Source organism: Dermacentor variabilis, chromosome 2 (genome assembly GCF_050947875.1).
Source record: "Dermacentor variabilis isolate Ectoservices chromosome 2, ASM5094787v1, whole genome shotgun sequence".
Lineage (NCBI taxonomy): Eukaryota > Metazoa > Arthropoda > Arachnida > Ixodida > Ixodidae > Dermacentor > Dermacentor variabilis.
The window spans coordinates 149,128,219-149,146,982 of NC_134569.1; the positions used below are offsets into that span (position 1 = coordinate 149,128,219).

The window sequence follows — 18,764 nt, forward strand, 5'->3', positions numbered from 1 at the left end:
TTTTTTTTGCGTGTGTGTGTGTGTGTGTGTGTGTGTGTGTGTGTGTGTGTGTGTGTGTGTGTGTGTGTGTGTGTGTGTGTGTGTGTGTGTGTGTGTGTGTGTGTGTGTGCGTGCGCGCGCGCGCGCGCGTGTGTGCGCGTGTGTGTGCGTGTGTGTGTGTGTGTGTGTGTGTGTGTGTGTGTGTGTGTGTGTGTGTGTGTGTGTGTGTGTGTGTGTGTGTGTGTGTGTGTGTGTGTGTGTGTGTGTGTGTGTGTGTGTGTGTGTGTGTGTGTGTGTGTGTGTGTGTGTGTGTGTGTGTGTGTGTGTGTGTGTGTGTGTGTGTGTGTGTGTGTGTGTGTGTGTGTGTGTGTGTGTCAGCAATGTTCCGTATAACAATGCATCGCATAAAACATGTGCCACTATATTAGTCGGCTCTTCAGAGAAATGCAGATTGATGCAGCATGCGGCGCGGGGGTGGTTTGTTCGTAGTGTTTAGAGGGCATTAACACGAGACGGTAAGAAAAGACACCGGCTTTTTAATGCACTTTTTGCTTTCTTTAGAATAGCTATGTTTGCTAGTTTCTTTGCCATGGAATTAAGCATGGCATTGAAGTGTGGCACCTACAGTAGCGCAGGAAGGCTAAAGGAGGGAGTGACATCGAGATGCTGTACGCTTGTCTCCCTTTAAACCTTCTTTTCTTGTAGTATATTCCAGAGCTCATTGATTATAAACGCAAGTTTCTCAACAATTATAACTAATAGGTGCGTTCTCTAGCCTTTCTGTCACAATTTTCTTAAAAATAAATTTTACCTGGATGAAACGAGGCACTATAAAGAACATTCAATTACAGAATGAGACCGTTCTTTCTCTTTGTTTATTTTCTTGTCTCTATTTGAAATTGACATGGCAGTCCTCTGGAGTTGTTATTACTGCATAAGTTTATTTTTTGTAAACGTGGTGAGCTATCCTGCGCACATTTCACCCGTGTCTTTCCCGCTGTTAGATTGGCTTTGGCAATAGTCTGCTGCGTTTTCCTGATAAAATCACGATGAAATCACTTCTTAAGGCAATTTCTGTACTCTTTGATTTTCATCGAACTAAGATATAGAAATTCCTTCTACAGATAATCTACGCTATTTACAATAAATGGCTGAGGCAGTATTACGTGCCGTCATCACTTCATTCCATGGCAAAGAAACCAGCACACATAGCTGTCCTAAAGAAAGCCAAAAGTGCATTAAAGAAGCTTGTGCATTCTCTTACTGGACCGTTTTAGTAATGCCATCTTATCACTATAAACAAACTACCCTCGCGCAGCATGGAGCATCAATCTGCATTTAGCTGAACAAGTGTCCACCGATATAATATACTGGCGGTTTTAGACCATTCGACTCAATTACTATGCATTATTATATTCTTATCAATGTACTGAAATAGAATAGAACGCATAGCTATACACTTGGTAAACCGTCGTAACTGAAACAGCAGCGTGAAATTGGGACGAAAAAAAAAAAAAAGGCGCTGCGCGTTACATGGACTGCGCCGTACTTCTGAGCGCTGTTATCGCGTCTCTCCTCTCCAGGTGCCGGATCCATCATTGCCGTTGGGAACAATATGACGTCACTGAGACAAATGGTGCGTCGAGAAGGCAGGGACATGACTAAAGACCACGACAAAGTCATTCTGCTAGCGGCCACTGAGGACGCAGCTACGGACGTCGCAAATAAAATAGCGGATGAAGCATGCACAGGTATGAGTAACCCTGGATGTTTCCGGCAGAACATCGGGCGCCACGGGGCGGTACCTAGAGCACGACGTAACGAATGGGACTGCCGGCCCGATCGCGGCAGAATAACAAAGGACCAAAAAAAAACTAAAAATTATCGTGCATTGATACTTTGACGTAGTTGAGAACCGTACGTGATCAAAGTTATTTCCCATTAGTCTCCAAAAGTACTTTGTCCCTCGTAGCTCACGTTTATCTTCGGAGTGCAACAACCCGCCGGTGTACCAGAAAGCGCTTCCTCTTTTCGGCGACGTTATTTCGCACTTCACTAAGTTGCAAGCGTAGACATACCTGACGTTAACTATGAATTCTACGCAGATACGTTTGCTTGTGCTTCAAAAAAACTCCGACAAGAAAAGAAGACAAAGAAATGTTAGTTGTTCATGTTACACCGTTGAAGTATGTGCTCACTTCACTTTTGTGAGCACGTGAGAAAACTGAAGTCTTAACGCACTTTCTTCGCGCTTCCCGGTGCGTGCACACAATACCCCGCTGGCTGGGCATGCATGGCTACTTGAAGACGACTCCTCGTTGGAGCGCGAGCAACTACTACAGCGCAGAGCTGTTTCTGCCATGAACTGAAGCATGTACATTCCCAATATCCACATAAAGAGAAGCTCCGATAGCTACGAGAGAGAGAGAGAGAGAGGAAAGAGGGAGCAAAGGAAAATTATAGGAGCTCAGCTGGGACTGAACTTTGATTGGGTACACTACTCTGAAAAAGGGGAGAAAAAGAAATGAAGCGATCGAGACAGGGCAGGAAGAAAAATCGCCGGAAAACCGCAACGTCCAATGCTACTTAATTCACAAACGGTGGCGCATCTCTCTAGACTTTCGAAACCGCGACATCATTTTAAGGGCGTTTTATAGCGGCGATATGCGAGGCCAAGTTCCGGTGACATCGACCTCTGCGAAAGGTATTTCACCTGTCAGGCTTTGAGTGATAGCGAGAACAAGCCTTCCATTATCGAAGAAATCATTTTTTCACAGAAAGTTTTAAGTAAACCCTCGTTAGCTCGAACTCTGGTAGTCGAAAATGCACGTTTCCGTTGCTTGGTGGCAACTCCATGTATTTTTCACCTCTTAGTTTGAAATGCTTTCGCGCTACACTCCGGATATTCCTAAACCTTGATTGCAAGAAGTTTTTTGAAAACTCGTTTTCCATACTTTGTGCACAGCTTCGTTATCACCAAGAAGTGACCGGACCGCAGCTTCGTAGCATATTCGGCTTCATTCTACGCCACTCTTATCATCCACCGTTCACGGCTGGCTCCGATCTCATTGATAATGCGGGAGGAGTGTTGCTCTGAACCCTGGCAAAGCGCGATATGCGCGAAAAGGTACACGTGACCTCTGAAATATGCATGTTCACGTGTGCGTGGTGCTTCCTCGGTCAGCTCGCATATTCGCCGCGCTCTGCGACTCCGTTTTCGTGGATCCGCGGGCTACGCCAGCTGCACCGAATGTTTCGTATGTTTTTGGCATTTTCTTCAGCAGCAAGTTCAGGATCACGATTTCGTAGCGATTCCTTTTCCAACGACGTTTTTGATCACGCTTTGTCAGTGGTCGTACGAGGCTCCGCCTACGTTATGAATGGGATAAGCCAGCCGAGAACGGTGAATGAGAGAAGGTCATATAATCTAGCGGAAGGCATGGCTACAAAATCACGGCCGAAGGGTGGTTTGTCCGGTCAACTGGACCGTCAAGAGAGAGAGAGAAAATGATAAAAGAAAGATTGGGAGGTTAACGAGGACTGAGCCCGGTTGGCTACCCTACATTGGGGAAAGGGAAAGGGGATGGAAAGATTAAAAGAAGAGAAAGTCCACTGGAGATATCAGTCGGTCACTTAGTCCGGATCACAGACGTTGACTCAATCCGGTCGCTTTCAAATATCGCAGCAGCGCTTTTGTGGCCTTTTGTAGCTGCGATATGCGAGGCCATGGTCCCAAGATCTTGTTCAAGGTGAACGGTCTTCCATCTAGTTGATTAAGAGCTGTGCAGAGGTCTTGCCTTTCATTTTCAAAAGATGGGCAGTAGCACAATATGTGTTCTATGGTTTCCTCGACACCGCAGGCATTGCACTCGGCTGTCAAAGTACAATAAAGTGTATGTTTGTGAAGTGTTTGAAACTGGTCACGTGTTAGAGATGCGAGTAGTAACAATATATATTACTATATCCTTATGATATTGTATATATATATATATATATATATATATATATATATATATATATATATATATATATATATATATATATATATATATATATATATATATATATATATATATATATAAGTGCAACTGCAGGACGTCTGTCGAATGAGCTCCTGAGCACCAATTTCCATTTTGGTGAACGTGGCGGTTTAAATCATGGATCCGGGACCTCAAAGGGGTTCGGCGTAATGCTGACGTAATCCTCTCGCATATACCATTAAATCGCCACAGAATTCTCCTTCTTTAGGTGGAGGGGAAGGGGGTGTCATACGAGCACTTTCACGATATTTCGCGTGACCGAGCTTTTGCAAATTCGCCTATGCCAAAACTCCGCTCATCTCGACATTCGAGTTAACTTAGTGTTAACGCGGTTTTACTTATATTCTCTTCGTAACCTGTCTTTGCGAAAAGTCAGACAAGCCAGACAAGGTGATAATACAATTGGCAGAACACTCAGAAAATAAAAAGTTGATTATAAATCTGACACAACTATTTACATAGGTTATGAATTCCGATCACATGGTGTTCTCAAATGCTTTGAGAAAATTTTCCATTTTTCTACTGGGAGATGTATTCACGTTTCTCGTCCTCTGTATAAACTGCAGTTCTATTTCAAAACGCAGCTCCAGCACTTCTTCGTTGCTTGAACGACGGGGCAGAAAGCAAGGAAAGGTTCTCCTTTCAAGGCGGCGTGACAGAGAATGGTGTTGTCTACCTTATGATGGACCCTGAGGACTGCGACAATTTCGACGACCTACACATAAAGGTTAGCTACCGAAGTGACAGCTTGTGGCCTACCTGTCCACTAGTACGTCAAGAATCAGAGTTTTTAGTCATGACGTTAGTGAGCTGTTTCGTAATCAATCGATTCCACCCCGCTGCATTGAAATGTAACACAACCAATTCCTAACTATCATGTTCAGTACCGCATTATGCCGACGCGCTTGTCACAAAATCACAAACAAAATATATAAAGCAGCACATGTTTCTTTAGTAACATTCGACATGCCAACACGTCCGCTGTTACAGTATAGAGGAAATTAAAAAGATTCCGCCTTGTATTGCGGCAGCCTCCTGTGGAGGCTTTAAGCACACGAATGCTTTCGCGTGTTAAGTGGTTCATCACAGCTGTCATATTACACTTGTAGCACCACTCCGATGCTACAGTTTCTTCTTCTTTATTAGAGATGATACCTGAGAAGTTAGGACACAGAAAATGTCGGCTATCTCAGAATAATAGCAAGAACAGCAAAAGCAGCAAAATATAGGGGAATACAAAGAGCTTTTAAAAGAATATAACACAATATAAACACCCGGGCTGGTATCAGTGGGCAGTGGAAAAATAGAGAAAGATAAAAAAAGAGGTTATAAGATTACAAGAACAAGCCAGGCTTAAACATGTCACGCGCACATAGAGGAAGTTAAATATATATATATATAAACGAGTGTTCAAAATAATTTGTCTGGTCACTGTCCACGAGAACATATTGTAGAACCTTGAGACGGGGGCTGCAAACAGCAGCCAGCATAAGCTGGGAGTACAGTGCATGATGTGCCGCAGACACCACTCTGGCCTCTGAATCTAGGGTTAATCCCTTTATTTCGAACCCATCCGGAAGAACGTGACAGCCCTCTGATATATTCAAAATAGTCGAAACAGAGAATCAGACAGTGGCCAAATGGGCAGGCTTCCGTGGGTCAATATCGCGGAGCAATTTTCGTTCTGTAATTGTTTATTGAAAAAAAATTGCATTAGCCGATTGCGAAAGCGAACATACCTATATATGGCGAAGGCGATGGGTGAACGGCAAAACGATATTTACCAATAAGCTTCGTCCTTGTTCAAGGCCTTTCTTTCACCAAGCAAAAATAGCAGACATGAGCCACCTAGCAGAATAACATGTCCCTAGGGGTGGGCAGCGCAACCCGGACGAAAGACAAAAGGAAGTACACAATCATCCGGGTTGTGCTACCCACCCCTAGGAACATGTTCGATCACCAAGTCGCCCAGCTTGCCGTTTTAATTCAAAATGAAAACCCCGTTTCCAGCGAAGCTGTCTTTTTTTTTTTTTTCTGCCGTTGCAGTAAGAGCTCCAGTTGCCTGTAATTAAATCACGTGCATTAATATGTTGCATTATATGACTGGTTCATTGGAAACCTTGGCTGCATATAACGCTTTCGAACATTTAAGGAAGTTTACCAGTGCCCGTCATTCATCCACACACATTTTACTTCGACAGAACATTGGCCATAAGTTCCATGCCTCCCCCATTTTTCCCCATAGATTTGATACCTCTTGTTGTACCAGGGCAGGGGGATAAATTCTGGTTGTTCGTAAAACACATCTGCAGCGCTCCGGATCGCCGCTTGCGCACGTAATTTACTGATCAAGCCGAAAATAGTCACCCACATTTTGAACCTCGTCTACACCTTTCCCCTTACCTACCTGTGACTTTAAAAAAATATAAACAAAGTTCGTTGTTCAGTTCACTGAGGACGCCAGGGAAACCTACTGCGAACCTGGTATGACGCATAAAAGGAAAGCGGAAGAAACGAGGTTTCGGTAATCACTTGCAGCGCTTCTAATTAGGCAAGGACCGCTAAAATTTCGCCACATAATGCAGTTAACATGAACGCCATCTCCACAAAACATAAACTTGGCGTAACGTAGAATTTCGTCGGGACATTTTCAAGCACAGGTGAGAACGACCGTATGATACTTCCGGACACTTGATGCATAATGTTTTGCTAAAAGCGCGTTTGGTCCGCACGCATTGAACTTCGTGCAGAGATTTTTGGTAACATTCTCTACATTTTGGCTAAGTTTGGTCTCAGTTGTATTTAGCGATCTACCAGGGTAACAAGCTAAATTCTTCGCCACTCGTGAGACGCACACAAAACACTCCGGAGCACTTGCATATCTAACTTAATTGAAAAAGTGTACAAAATACACACTCTTCAAAGTTATCCTACGTATCGCCCATAACTTGTTCCTTACACTCGAAAGTCCCTATGTTATTTAATCGAGGATAACGGGAGAAGGTCGTATAAACGCATAAGGAACAGAAAAAAACAAGTGTTCAATAAATACTTCTGACGCTATTAAGCGAGCCAGGGACGTTAAAATATCGAGAGACGCTGCACTTACAATAGGACTTATTTTAACTCAATATAAACTTTGTGTAACGCAAAATGTTTCGCAGGACATTGGAAGATGCAGCTTGTAAAAGCAGCGCCACACATTCAAACACTTGCTTAAGAAAATTTTTGTTACTCCTGTATTTCAACCAGGGGCATTCAAATTCACACGCAGATTTGTCATAGTGATCACCACCATTTTTTTTTTCATTTGACAACGGTGGTGTTTATAGCTATGCCTGGGCACCGTGCTCAATTGTGCGCCGCTCTTTCCCTCCTACGTGCATTCCTCACACACTCCCAGTGCTCTGGAGCGCTAGCGTACTTATGCGAAAGCATTAAATGCCCCCTTACGCGATAATCTGGCGTTGTAGTCGGCGGCGTGACCGAATGACGGTACCAAAAATGGCCGACGGCAATATACTCTAATTGGCGTCCAATTTCTCAAGGAGGTTCCTGTAAAGGAATTAAATATATTGCTTTTCAAAAAATTTTAAGTGCATTTCGGTCTGAGTGGGAATCGAACCCGGGCCTGCGGGGTTGGAGACAAACTGCGAAGCACCTCATGACTCATAAAAATCAGAAAACGAGAGTTCAGTAATTATTTCCAGCACTTTAAATTAAAGCCAGGAAAGTGATACTTTCAGAAGAAATTGAACATCGCATTCCCCTTACGTTCATTGAATTTGAAATTGGTACCCTGAAAAGTTAGGTCTCGGCAAAATATTGCGCCCGTCATGGTTGCTTAGTAGCTTTGGTGGTACGCTGCTAAGCACGAGGTCGCGGGATCGAATCCCGGCCACGGCGGCCACATTTCAAAAGGGGCGAAGTGCGAAAACACCCGTGTACTTAGATTTAGGTGCACGTTAAAGAATCCCAGCTGGTCGAAATCATTCCAGAGTCCCCCTCTACGGCGTGCCTCCTAATTGGGTCGCGATTTTGGCACGTAAAACCCCATATTTTTCTTTTTATGTTGCACAGAGCGGCAGAACGACCACCTTGAAAAATTGACTATAAATATTTTGTCAAAACCCTGTTTTATCTAGGCGCACTATCTAGGCGGACAGACAACGGCGCACAGGAATTTGCCATATGTGTCTTCCCATTTTCACTAAATGTGATCCAGATGGCATTTGTAGTTATTCCATGGCTGCGTACGACATTTCGCGCCTTTCGTAAAACAGAATTATATACGCTTAGGAGCGCCTAAATACGTAACTTATTGTACAGGCTGTACTTTAAGGCGACACCTTGAATTTCACCTTATGTGCCTTCACCTTAACGTGCCCCTTATGTTGGTTAAATATGAAGTTTGTGTAGCGTAAGGTTACCTCGGGACACTGAAAAACATAGAGTAAAATAATCATATAACTCTTTCAAGCACTACATAAGGCATATTTTTGCATAGGCTGTATTCAACTCATGCGCACTTAACTTTGCGCACACATCTTACATAACGTTCTCGCCATTTGCGCTGAATGTCATTCACGTAAAATTTGTAGTTAGTCCAGGGCAGCGTGCTAAATTTCGCGCCGCGCGTAAAATGCTCTGATAATGCTCCAGAGCACTTGCTGGCTTAATTTATTTCAAAAGCTGTAATATGTATACGCACTTCAATTTCTTCCTATGCATTACCGATAACGTGCCCTTTACGTTCGCCAAATATCAAAGAGGTGCCTTGTTTTATACGCCGCGGACATTGGAGGAACCAACTACGAACTCCTTATGACTCATGAATATGTGGAGAAAAACAAGTGTTCAGTAATTATTTAGAAGGCTTCTAATGAAGCCATTAACGTGAAAATTTCGCCACCTATTAAACTTAACATTTGATTTGTTTTCACAGAATCAGATGTTGGTGTCTTGCACAGCTGGTTTAGCACACTGGGAAACATTGTGAATACCGCTGGTAAGGCCCTGTGGAGCGCTTGAACAAGTAACTCTATACAAAGGTTGTAGTAACTCACTTGGTTTAAACATTGGACGTTTGTCAGTCACAACAGCAGGCTTTCTTCTTCAGCGAAGTATAAATACTCTGACTCACATATTTCACTGAAAAATCAACAAAAAGCAACTATATGCCTCGTATACAGCATAAGAATTGGATAAGGGCCACTAGTGCGTACTTGTTTTGAAACACATAATTAAGGTACACGTAAACCTGTCGGTACATATCTCATATAAAGTGGCCCCCATTTACTTAATATATGAAATTTCTGCCGTTTATGACACCCTAAGTAACATGAGACAACTATTTAAGCCTTTCTCATAATGCCTCTGAACGAGCAAAGAACGAGAGTTCAGCAATTTCCATTCAACCCCTAATTTACACACACACTTCACAATTTGCCTGCATATTGCCCCTAACCCTCACAACACTCCCTAAAATACGAACTTCGTGACTGATATAACTTTTTTTTCGGGGGGGGGGGGGGGGCGGGAATTGTGAAAACTGGCATACAACGCATGTGAGCGGTTCTAGTCGCATTAACAGCTTCGCTGTAAAAGAAAAGAACAGGAAATGAAGCTATGTTGCACGTAAAAGAGAAATGCTGCTCGTTTGGTCGAGCACCACCTCGTATACTTTGTTCATGAATTATGACTTCAGTTACTGATGTCAATCTATTTGGTCATCCCTTAGATTGAAGCCATTGACGGAGCACTTAAGGTCTGCCAGCAACGCTCACGATTTCAACACTTGAAGCTGCAGGACTGTGACACCGTATCCAAGAATGGTAGGTGCATGCATCTGCCAATGTAAAACTTTGAGGGAACGTCAAAACAAGTGCTTTAAATAAGAGATTTGCAGAAAGGCGGTATCACGCATTATGGACTTGTAGAAATGTCAGAAGGCCGTCACATGAAATTGAATATTTAGGCACTAATTGTGATAAACGACGCTCTACCACCAAATTCGGCTTAGTCTTGTGCTTCAAGCTTCTTGTAGTTTTGCAGATGAAGCGCATAGTTGTTTTATCAGAGCGCAAGGCCACGCAGCTATCAGGGTGTGAAATCGGAACCAAACGTTTCGAAAGAGCACGCTCTGTTGAAAACAAATATACGAAATATTTCCTTAGACACCATAGTATACTTAAAAAATAAAATGACCTTTAGAAATTCCATAACGTGAGCTTAGAAAGCCGAGCGCGTCGCACGAGAAAAGGAAAAATGGAAACGTCAGTACTTAATGACAACTTCTTGGCATGCGTATCTTGACTTCTGTTGCAGCTTGCGTCACGCTTCTTCAGGACGTAAGTTTTCTTCACACTGCTGCGAAATGTCCTCCTTATGTGATGCTAAACGTTTGAACACTGCACTTTCCTTTATAGGGGGCTAGTATCATACCGCATTCATCAAATAAATTATTCCTTTCTCGCCTGAAGGCGTTTATGTAGTGTCTCTTCGACGGTTAACATCCCTGGAGTTGACTGAGTTTATTGTGAGGAGCAATGGAATTCCTATTTGGACTATTAGGCATTCCTCAAATAACGTTCCCTGCTGCGCACCATGAACACCTCCCCTATTATGCGCCTGCCAGCCATCTTACATGGTGTTAAATTCTGTTGCGTCTTAGCCCTTGAATCTTCTAGAATGTCATGAATGATTGACGACATTCCGGTACTTGCGGGTACATGATAATATTTAAGCAAGAATTATGGAAGCCCAGGTGAGAAGCATACCTCGAAATTTACTAGCACCAAGTACGCGCGATGAATCTTTTTGTCGTTCTTTCTGGAACTGCAACCTAAAGGCACGCTGTACCTAGCTGACCGCTTTCTTTTATTTTTATGCTCTCCGTAATCTGACTTTCGCCAAACGTCTTTCTTTTTTCTTTTTTTCTTCGCACAGAGCTGATGTTCAGACCGTCCTGCAAAGGTAAGCATGTCCGCGTGCTAGTTTTGATACCGACTTTAATATGGGTCGTGAAAGCGACGGCCGGCGCTTCCTTTTTCCTGCATTCGAAATACATAATTGTCCGTAAGAAATATAGAACGTGTTAGTTTCCCTCGTACATTGCTTGCATCTACGTGAAGGCACCATCACAGCAAAGTGTCTTTAATTTTTGAAAATTTCATCCGACGCTCCCATTAGTCGGAGTTCACTGTCACGCGCATCACGCGAACAACTGAAGATAGTTGCACACGTGCATTTTCACATTATCTAAGGTGCGAAGTCCACAGAAAGTACTTCTCTGAAGATGCCTTCAGAACCACCGTGCACTTAATTATGTGCGTCGAGATATTAGAGGCACGAAAAAAGACCAAGAGGGAGCGTGACGTCAGGCAGCTAGACTCGACACGCCAACCTCCCTTGAATATACTTCTTCGGGGCCCACTTGCGCATTGACTCTTGGGACACAGGCTCTCCATGGTCACCGCACCTTACATAGAAGTGTTCGGTTAGCGGTACCGATCATCACGATCGCTTTCGTCTCGGCTCCACTCCCCCTCATCCCCCTTCCTATTCTCCTCGCGCTCGACGGCTAGAAATCGCCGCTTGCCTATCACGTCAATAGAGCCTGTTTCCCACGGGCCTTTCCTTTGTGTTTGTTAAGTGTAGGCTCCCAACCAGCCGCTTGACGCTCTCTGCTAGTTCTCTTGATTCATCCGTGGTCAAGGGAAAAGAACGAGAAAAATGTTTGCCTACGGCAGCATATTTATCCTTGAAGCATAAAAAAAAATAACTGGCTTTCTCGTTCTACACTAAGGCACAGTGAGGACAAAACACCCACGTCGAACATTATACAAAGCAAAATATTTACATCTATAAACCACTCCTTTCTTTCTGATGATTCGCATTCGCTGCCACAAGGCACCTTGTAAAATCCTTATTCACCGGCTATCTATCTCGTTGCAGATTTTCATTGCGTATTAATATGTATGCAAATGAATAAATCTGCAACGAGACTGAATTTATAATTCGTGCCATAGTGTGACCATAACCTGCGAGAAATATAGCTTTCACGGCGCAAGTTATTAAACAGAAAACGTGGTGCATTTATTGCAATTCAGCGCGCCCTCGATTCTGTATACGCGTTCCGAATTTTTTCGGCCAGAGATTTAAAAACTCGGTGACCTCGAACGTAACGCGCACCGAAATTTGCATATTCAAGAAATTAAGAATTGCAATGTCTCCTGTCGTTCGCTCACTAGATCTTTATGATAAACGAGAGAAATATGGATTTGTTCCTACTCGGAAAAAGAAAAGTTATTGCATCGAAGCCACACTGACGACATCACTCGTAGTCGCTATCTAAGGCCTCCTTATCATCATCAAATACCCCAAGCACGTCATCTTCGGCTCCAACTTCCATCCATGGCATTTGATAAAACATTCTTTCAGTGCGTTGCAGACCATGGTAGACGTCTGAGATTCGGGAATGCGGCATGGGATACGAAGACCACCTACTAGAGTTTCGATTTCGTAATTGTTTCCAACACGCATGCCGTATTAGAAGCGAAGCTTTGCTCCTTTCTTTCTTTATCTCTACTTTGTTATCACTTTACCTCCCCCTCTTTCCCCAGCTTAGGGTAGCAAACCGGATCTTCCCCTCTGGTTAACCTCTCTGCCTTTCCCCTTTCCTCTGTCTCTCTCTCTTGCTTTGCGAATGTCGCGGGGTTTCGTTAGCGCGGCTGCTTGCGGCCTGGCGATTGCCTTGCCCTAAAGGCCAACCAATCACGGCGGAGCACGCGCGCTGCGTGCGCCACTGGGTTCGTTGCAACACCATCAGATGGCGTTCTCCTCCGCGCATCCGCAGCGGCGGCGGCATTGCATTAGCCTGCCTACAATGTCTGAATAAAGTCATTGTGCCGCATTAAGTAAAGCCACTTTGTGCGGACATTCAATAAACACGAATTCGTGTTTCGACTCTTCGTGCACTCACACGAAGCTTCGGTTGTACAGATTCCAACTCGTTGGATCTGCAGCATTTTTTAGAAAATTTTTCTGGAACGAAAGGCTTGCGTCATAATTGAGTAGATTGGGTGTGCACCTCCGAAGATTCATCCGAGAACGCTGAACGCTTACTAATGTGGGTCGAGAAAGATAGAATAAAGGATGGACGTTTTCTTTTTCTTTTTCTGTTGGTTTACGGGTAACATGCAGAAGGAAAAGTTGCCGAACTGAGTTATATTTTCTTGGCGCTCTGTCTTAAAACGTTTTGTCGATTTATTATCATTCGGTCGGAAAACGTATAATAAAATAAGGGCACCTCTCTTAAATGTGAACCGGTATATTGTTGAAATTATATCAGTTTCAGGACAATACTTTTTACAGGATGTAATTTTTCCTGCTTTTAGGATTACAAGGATTATCACAGGTCAACTACAGCATCGTTGTTACTCTACATATAGAGTTTTATAGCAGCATTAATCAGGACTTTGCACAAGTGCGCTAGTACAAATGATCGCCTTTTACCTGACGCTGTAGCTTCATAATTACTGCTAAATACCGTGATTCTGAACCTTACTGATTTATTCAACTTATTTTTTTTTTACAGACGATCCCTGCAGACCACTTTATCTGGCAATCGTCGGGATATCTGAGGATTGTTCTAGTAAGCATGCCTTCTAGCTCGGTTTGTTTTCTATATGTTCTGTGTTAAACTTAGACATTTTATATTGTGCAGTGGTTGGTCACATAAAATGTACAAAAGAACTACCAGAAATGGGAAAGGCTCGCGCCTGCCATGACGTCATGGCATGCAGCATCGGCACATTTATGATTGGACCGTTCTCGCGCCGGAAAGCGTCATGTGTCAGTTTGCGGCAACATTCTCTTCTGTCTACATGCCAGAATTGTTCTTACGCAGGCTGGGAGGATTAACCTGGAATGATTACCAGGGCTATCTGGGAGAGTTAGCCAGCTCCACTCATGACCATGACGGCGGATCATGGCTGTGTGAGTGGAGCTGGCTTTGTTCGTATAGTGATCCCATAGTTGTATATGAAGTGTGTTGACTGAACGTGCACCCAAAATAATTGAAAGGAAAGCTGCGGTGACTATCACACACACAAGAAAAGCGAATTATCGGTGCGCTCATGGCGTTTTCTTCGCTATACGTTGCTACACTTCCACCTTCAGAAATCAAGCTTTCCGGACTCATTTCATCCCAGCGTTTCTTTTTAAACATGGAATGCTTTTAGCTCCCGTTGTCAGAGATCTTTAAGTGACCTTGAGCCAAAAGCCAGAGCCGTTATCTGGACACTCAAGCGAGAACAACCGGACACGTTGCGAGAAAAAAAAACAAGATCATCCGGGCAACCAGTCAAGACAGCATTACATACGCTAGTTACTTCCCAAGCACGTTACAAAAATATTGCTTCCGAATTCTTCCATATGTTTGATCACAATGTCGCTCAAGCTGTAACTTCTAGTAGGCTGAGGTTTTATTTGTTATTCCCAATAGCGAGACACAGGCATAAACTTGATGTCACTTGAGAAAAGGCATACACTTGATTGTCATCTTTTGGCGCCGAGACTAGGTTGCCTATGCTCTTTTCAACGCCAGCGGTCCGTGAGGTACTTGCAATAAGTGACAGGAAACTGTCACTTATTGCACTTATTGCACTAAACTATTGCATCCCTATGGACCAGTGCGCAGTATGGCGTGGTGCGGTGTGATGTGGGGGGGGGGGGGGTGCCGTGGTGGACATGCATTAATCCCATTCTAAGATTGTGGCTAGTATCATATCCAACCAATCTGCTTTGAGGTACTTGCAATAAGTGACAGGAAACTGTCACTTATTGCACTTATTGCACTAAACTATTGCATCCCTATGGACCAGTGCGCAGTATGGCGTGGTGCGGTGTGATGCGGGGGGGGGGGGGATGCCGTGGTGGACATGCACTACTCCCATTCTAAGATTGTGGCTAGTATCATATCCAACCAATCTGCTTTGAGGTACTTGCAATAAGTGACAGGAAACTGTCACTTATTGCACTTATTGCACTAAACTATTGCATCCCTATGGACCAGTGCGCAGTATGGCGTGGTGCGGAGTGATGCTGGTGGGGGGGGGGGGGGAGGGGTGTCGTGGCGAACACGTACTACACCCATTTTAAAATTGTGGCTAGTATCATATCCAACCAATCTGCTCTGCCGGTAGTCATTATATGCTTACAAGTACTCTCGATTTCGGGAGAGCCAGCATTTTTTTTTAAAAGCGAAGCATTTCTTTCCTTGGTCGGAGCCAAGGTCAAACGTGAGGCCATCCGAGGTCACACAGTTTGACACCGATGCGCGCGCACCCCGTCGTGCCCGCTCGCTGGCCACTATTGGCTCGTCCATTCCTGGCTCCACGCGCATGCGCGCGTACTCCCATGCACCCGCTCGCACACCGCTAGTCGTTTGGGGCTTCTTGTCCTTGCTCCACTCGCCGGTACGGGTGTGCGCGCCTCAGATAGACGCGCCTCGTTTGCGCTAGCTGCACTTTGTTGCGTCTAGGCTACTTGCAGATACAACAATGGGCTCTCGAAAGTATCAAGCGAAAGGGTACAAAGTCTATGCAGATACTAAAGAGGCATGCGATACGTTCCAAATCGGCAAACCGGGAGGTGAAGCGACGGGCCATCGAGATACGCGTGGCCGTAGAACGCAAGAAAGAACAGAAGGGACCAGCGACCGAAATAAAGAGGAACGCCAAGCGAACGGCTGCTGAACAGGTATCCGACACGAAGCGGCAATGATAAGAGGGCCGCCAGGGTGTGGGCGATAGAGGCAGTCAAGGAATGTACTTAAACCATTTATTAATCAGCGTTCGATTCGATCGTTAGATCAGCGGTTTACGTGCACTGCATTTTACAAAAGCTAGAATACTCATCTTGCGCTGAAGCAGCGGTTTGTTTTACAGTCACATCATCGCCACTGCGCACTTTAAGTTCCCATTGTGAAGAAGGTGTCGTTTGAAATCCAATGATCCCTTTCACAACTGGCGCGCAAGGCGCACCGTTTTGTTGTTGCATTTTACGAGTTGGCTGACAATGAACTAGGAGGATGTCATGCTGCGATATGTGACGTTTCACTTGAGCACGTAAGCTCTCTCCAAGCATGTAAACACAATATCTCCAAATAACGTGCTTGGATAAGTTGGCTTGCGTGACGCCCGTCGAATAACCAGTTGATAAGATTGGCCAGAAATAAAGCATTGATGGCAAGTATAAGAGATCAAGTTTCTGTGCTTCGATGGCAATGTAGAGCATGGTGTCAAGACAAAATGACCCAGTTCCCAGCAGGAAGAGAACGTTGTACGTGACCCACTATCCCAAGAATGCGGTACTGATAGCCGAATTACGTCATCGCTGTGAATGTGCATAATATTTGTGGTCTCTTGGTCGTTTCTCACTCCTCTAGGCTCGTGGAGAGAATTTAACAGCACTTGTGCGCCAACTGGGAAAGTCGAATATCGCCTCACACTTAACCGTAAGTATTACAAGCTTCCATGAATCGTGTATTCATTCCAACGTTAGTTTTGTGGTATTTTCGTACGACACCATGTACAAATTTCTCTTAGAGACATGACAAGACGTGCCAAGCGTCAAACAACCAAAACCGAGTTAGCTGGAGTACATATTGTACCTCGAATTTTCTACCACCTCTTTTTTAACAGTAAAGAAGAGAACAGAGGCCAGTTGTCCACCGAGTATGGTATCTTTGCTTGCTGCAGACAGCTTAATAGCGCACAGTCGAAAACATATTTCAATAATGAGTTTGTCTCACCTACACCGTAATTCGATGGAATGCGTACGAAGCAAGCTTTAAGCAAAAGAAATAATGTGGGTAATCGGCAAAGGGCAAGTAAGTTGTCTTTCAAGATAAATTGATTCTAAACGCAATGCGGAAAGGTCCCCGTACCTATATAGTTTCCCACCTGTCATAACAAACCAAGCGTTCATAAACCTTATTTAGCATCATTTTAGCATCATCATATTTAGCATTTAGCTAAGCATCAAGAATGCGTCATTTTATTTTGCCAGGTTACTTTGAGGATCAGTACAATAAAATAGATTTAGACTGTTGTGGGCACGTACTTGTAAACAGGAGATGTCTGTTCTTTAGAAGCACTTCCGTTAATTATGTGTGAAAAGAAACTTTAAAGCATTTTACAGCCACCTCCTCAATTCCAGAACTTCGAAGCCACGCCTAGCTAGGATCCGTTCTCCGTGTTTATAAAATTTTATTGCAGATATTTAACTATCAATCTGCAGGCACCTTTGCGTAAGCATTGGGTGGAAAAGCTTTATGATCTTAGTTTCTCCTTGGAAGGGACACTTCGTTGTGCAGTTGCATCAACAAAGTCAGACTTTGCAAGCTTTACTGAGTGTAACTATTCTTTATTTTTTGTTTTATTTGCAGATATGAACAATACGCTGACTGTTGGAGCATGAGATATTTAAGAGCTACGTTGATGACTATTTATTTTTGATAACATTCATCTCTTTTAGTGCTTTTGCAAATAAATAGCACTGATTCTCTCCGTTTCTTAGCGGCGATAAGACCACAATTGGAATGTGCCGTCAATAAAACGATTCATGTTCGAGAGATTATGTGCTGCTTCTTTCGATGCTATCAGTACGACTGCACAACTGCACCTGCACGCATGAGTATTACTTGCCAATGTCACCACAAGTAAATACTCTAGACAGGACGGGTCAAGTTGGCATGATCTGGCATGAACAGCAAGGCTTTCGATCACGTTCCACACGACAAATTAATCAAGAAGCTACATATCATTGGCCGTACGGATTTTCTTATTTGCTGGGTTTCCGCCTACTTAAATGATCGCAGGCAATATGCTGAAATCAACGGGAAAGAAATCAGGTACTCTTCCGGTATCACCCAGGGTGCCTCAGGGCAGTGTTTTGGGGCCACTTTTGTTCCTTATTTACGTTAATGATTTAGTCACAGTTATTAATTAACCAATAAAGGTTGGCTTATTCGCCGATGGCATGGGTTCCTTATAATAATGAATATTCATGTCGCCGGGAAACAAGTTGCCCTTAACATGGCCTTCAATAATATCCTTATCTGGTGTGACGAATGGGGTATGATACTGAACAATGACAAAACTGTGCTCTTTCGCGTCACAAAGCGACTTAGCCCCCTTAAATTTTCTTAATTCATAGGCTCTGCACCCTTAACTGAGGCGTGTGAGTGTAAGTACCTAGGTGTCACTATGACAAGCAGCTCAAGCTGGAACAGCCATATTGCTAACCATGCTCTTCTGCTCTTCGCAAACTATGCTTTTTGTGATACAAGCTTAAAAATGCACCACCACATGTAAAGCATCTGGCGTATGAACACTTGATTAGGTCTAAACTTGAGTGTGCTTGTATTATTTGGGGACCGCATACTAACCTTAACTTTAACACGCTTGAAGATAAAATTCCAGAGAAACGTTGTGCGATTTATTTTCTCTTTATAACGCCACCAGCATTCCGTCTCGTCAGTTATGGAATGTTATCAGGTTCTCTCATTACAATCCCGGCGCGAAGACCAGAGTTTAAAGTTTTTGTACTCATTATTTTATCGGAAGCTTGGGCTCGAGTCAGCCCCGTACTTATCCCCACTTACTACCCAACGCACTCGTCATACGCGCCCGCTTTGTGTAACTCCTTATTTTGCCAGAACAAATGTATTGAAATTCT

At 43.8% G+C, this 18,764-nt stretch overlaps 1 protein-coding gene across 1 annotated transcript in view; it reads left to right on the forward strand.

Annotated features, from left to right (window-relative positions):
• The window catches only part of LOC142571022 (uncharacterized), a 29,508-nt gene extending 11,883 nt beyond the window's left edge, over positions 1–17,625 (forward strand). The window contains exons 7-13 of the mRNA XM_075679321.1: positions 1,563–1,730; positions 4,604–4,746; positions 9,760–9,853; positions 10,968–10,994; positions 13,618–13,674; positions 16,471–16,539; positions 17,473–17,625. Coding sequence (XP_075535436.1) covers positions 1,563–1,730; positions 4,604–4,746; positions 9,760–9,853; positions 10,968–10,994; positions 13,618–13,674; positions 16,471–16,539; positions 17,473–17,504 — 590 coding nt within the window. The 3' untranslated portion in view covers positions 17,505–17,625. The remainder of the gene's footprint in view (positions 1–1,562; positions 1,731–4,603; positions 4,747–9,759; positions 9,854–10,967; positions 10,995–13,617; positions 13,675–16,470; positions 16,540–17,472) is intronic.
• Positions 17,626–18,764: the final 1,139 nt, after the last annotated feature.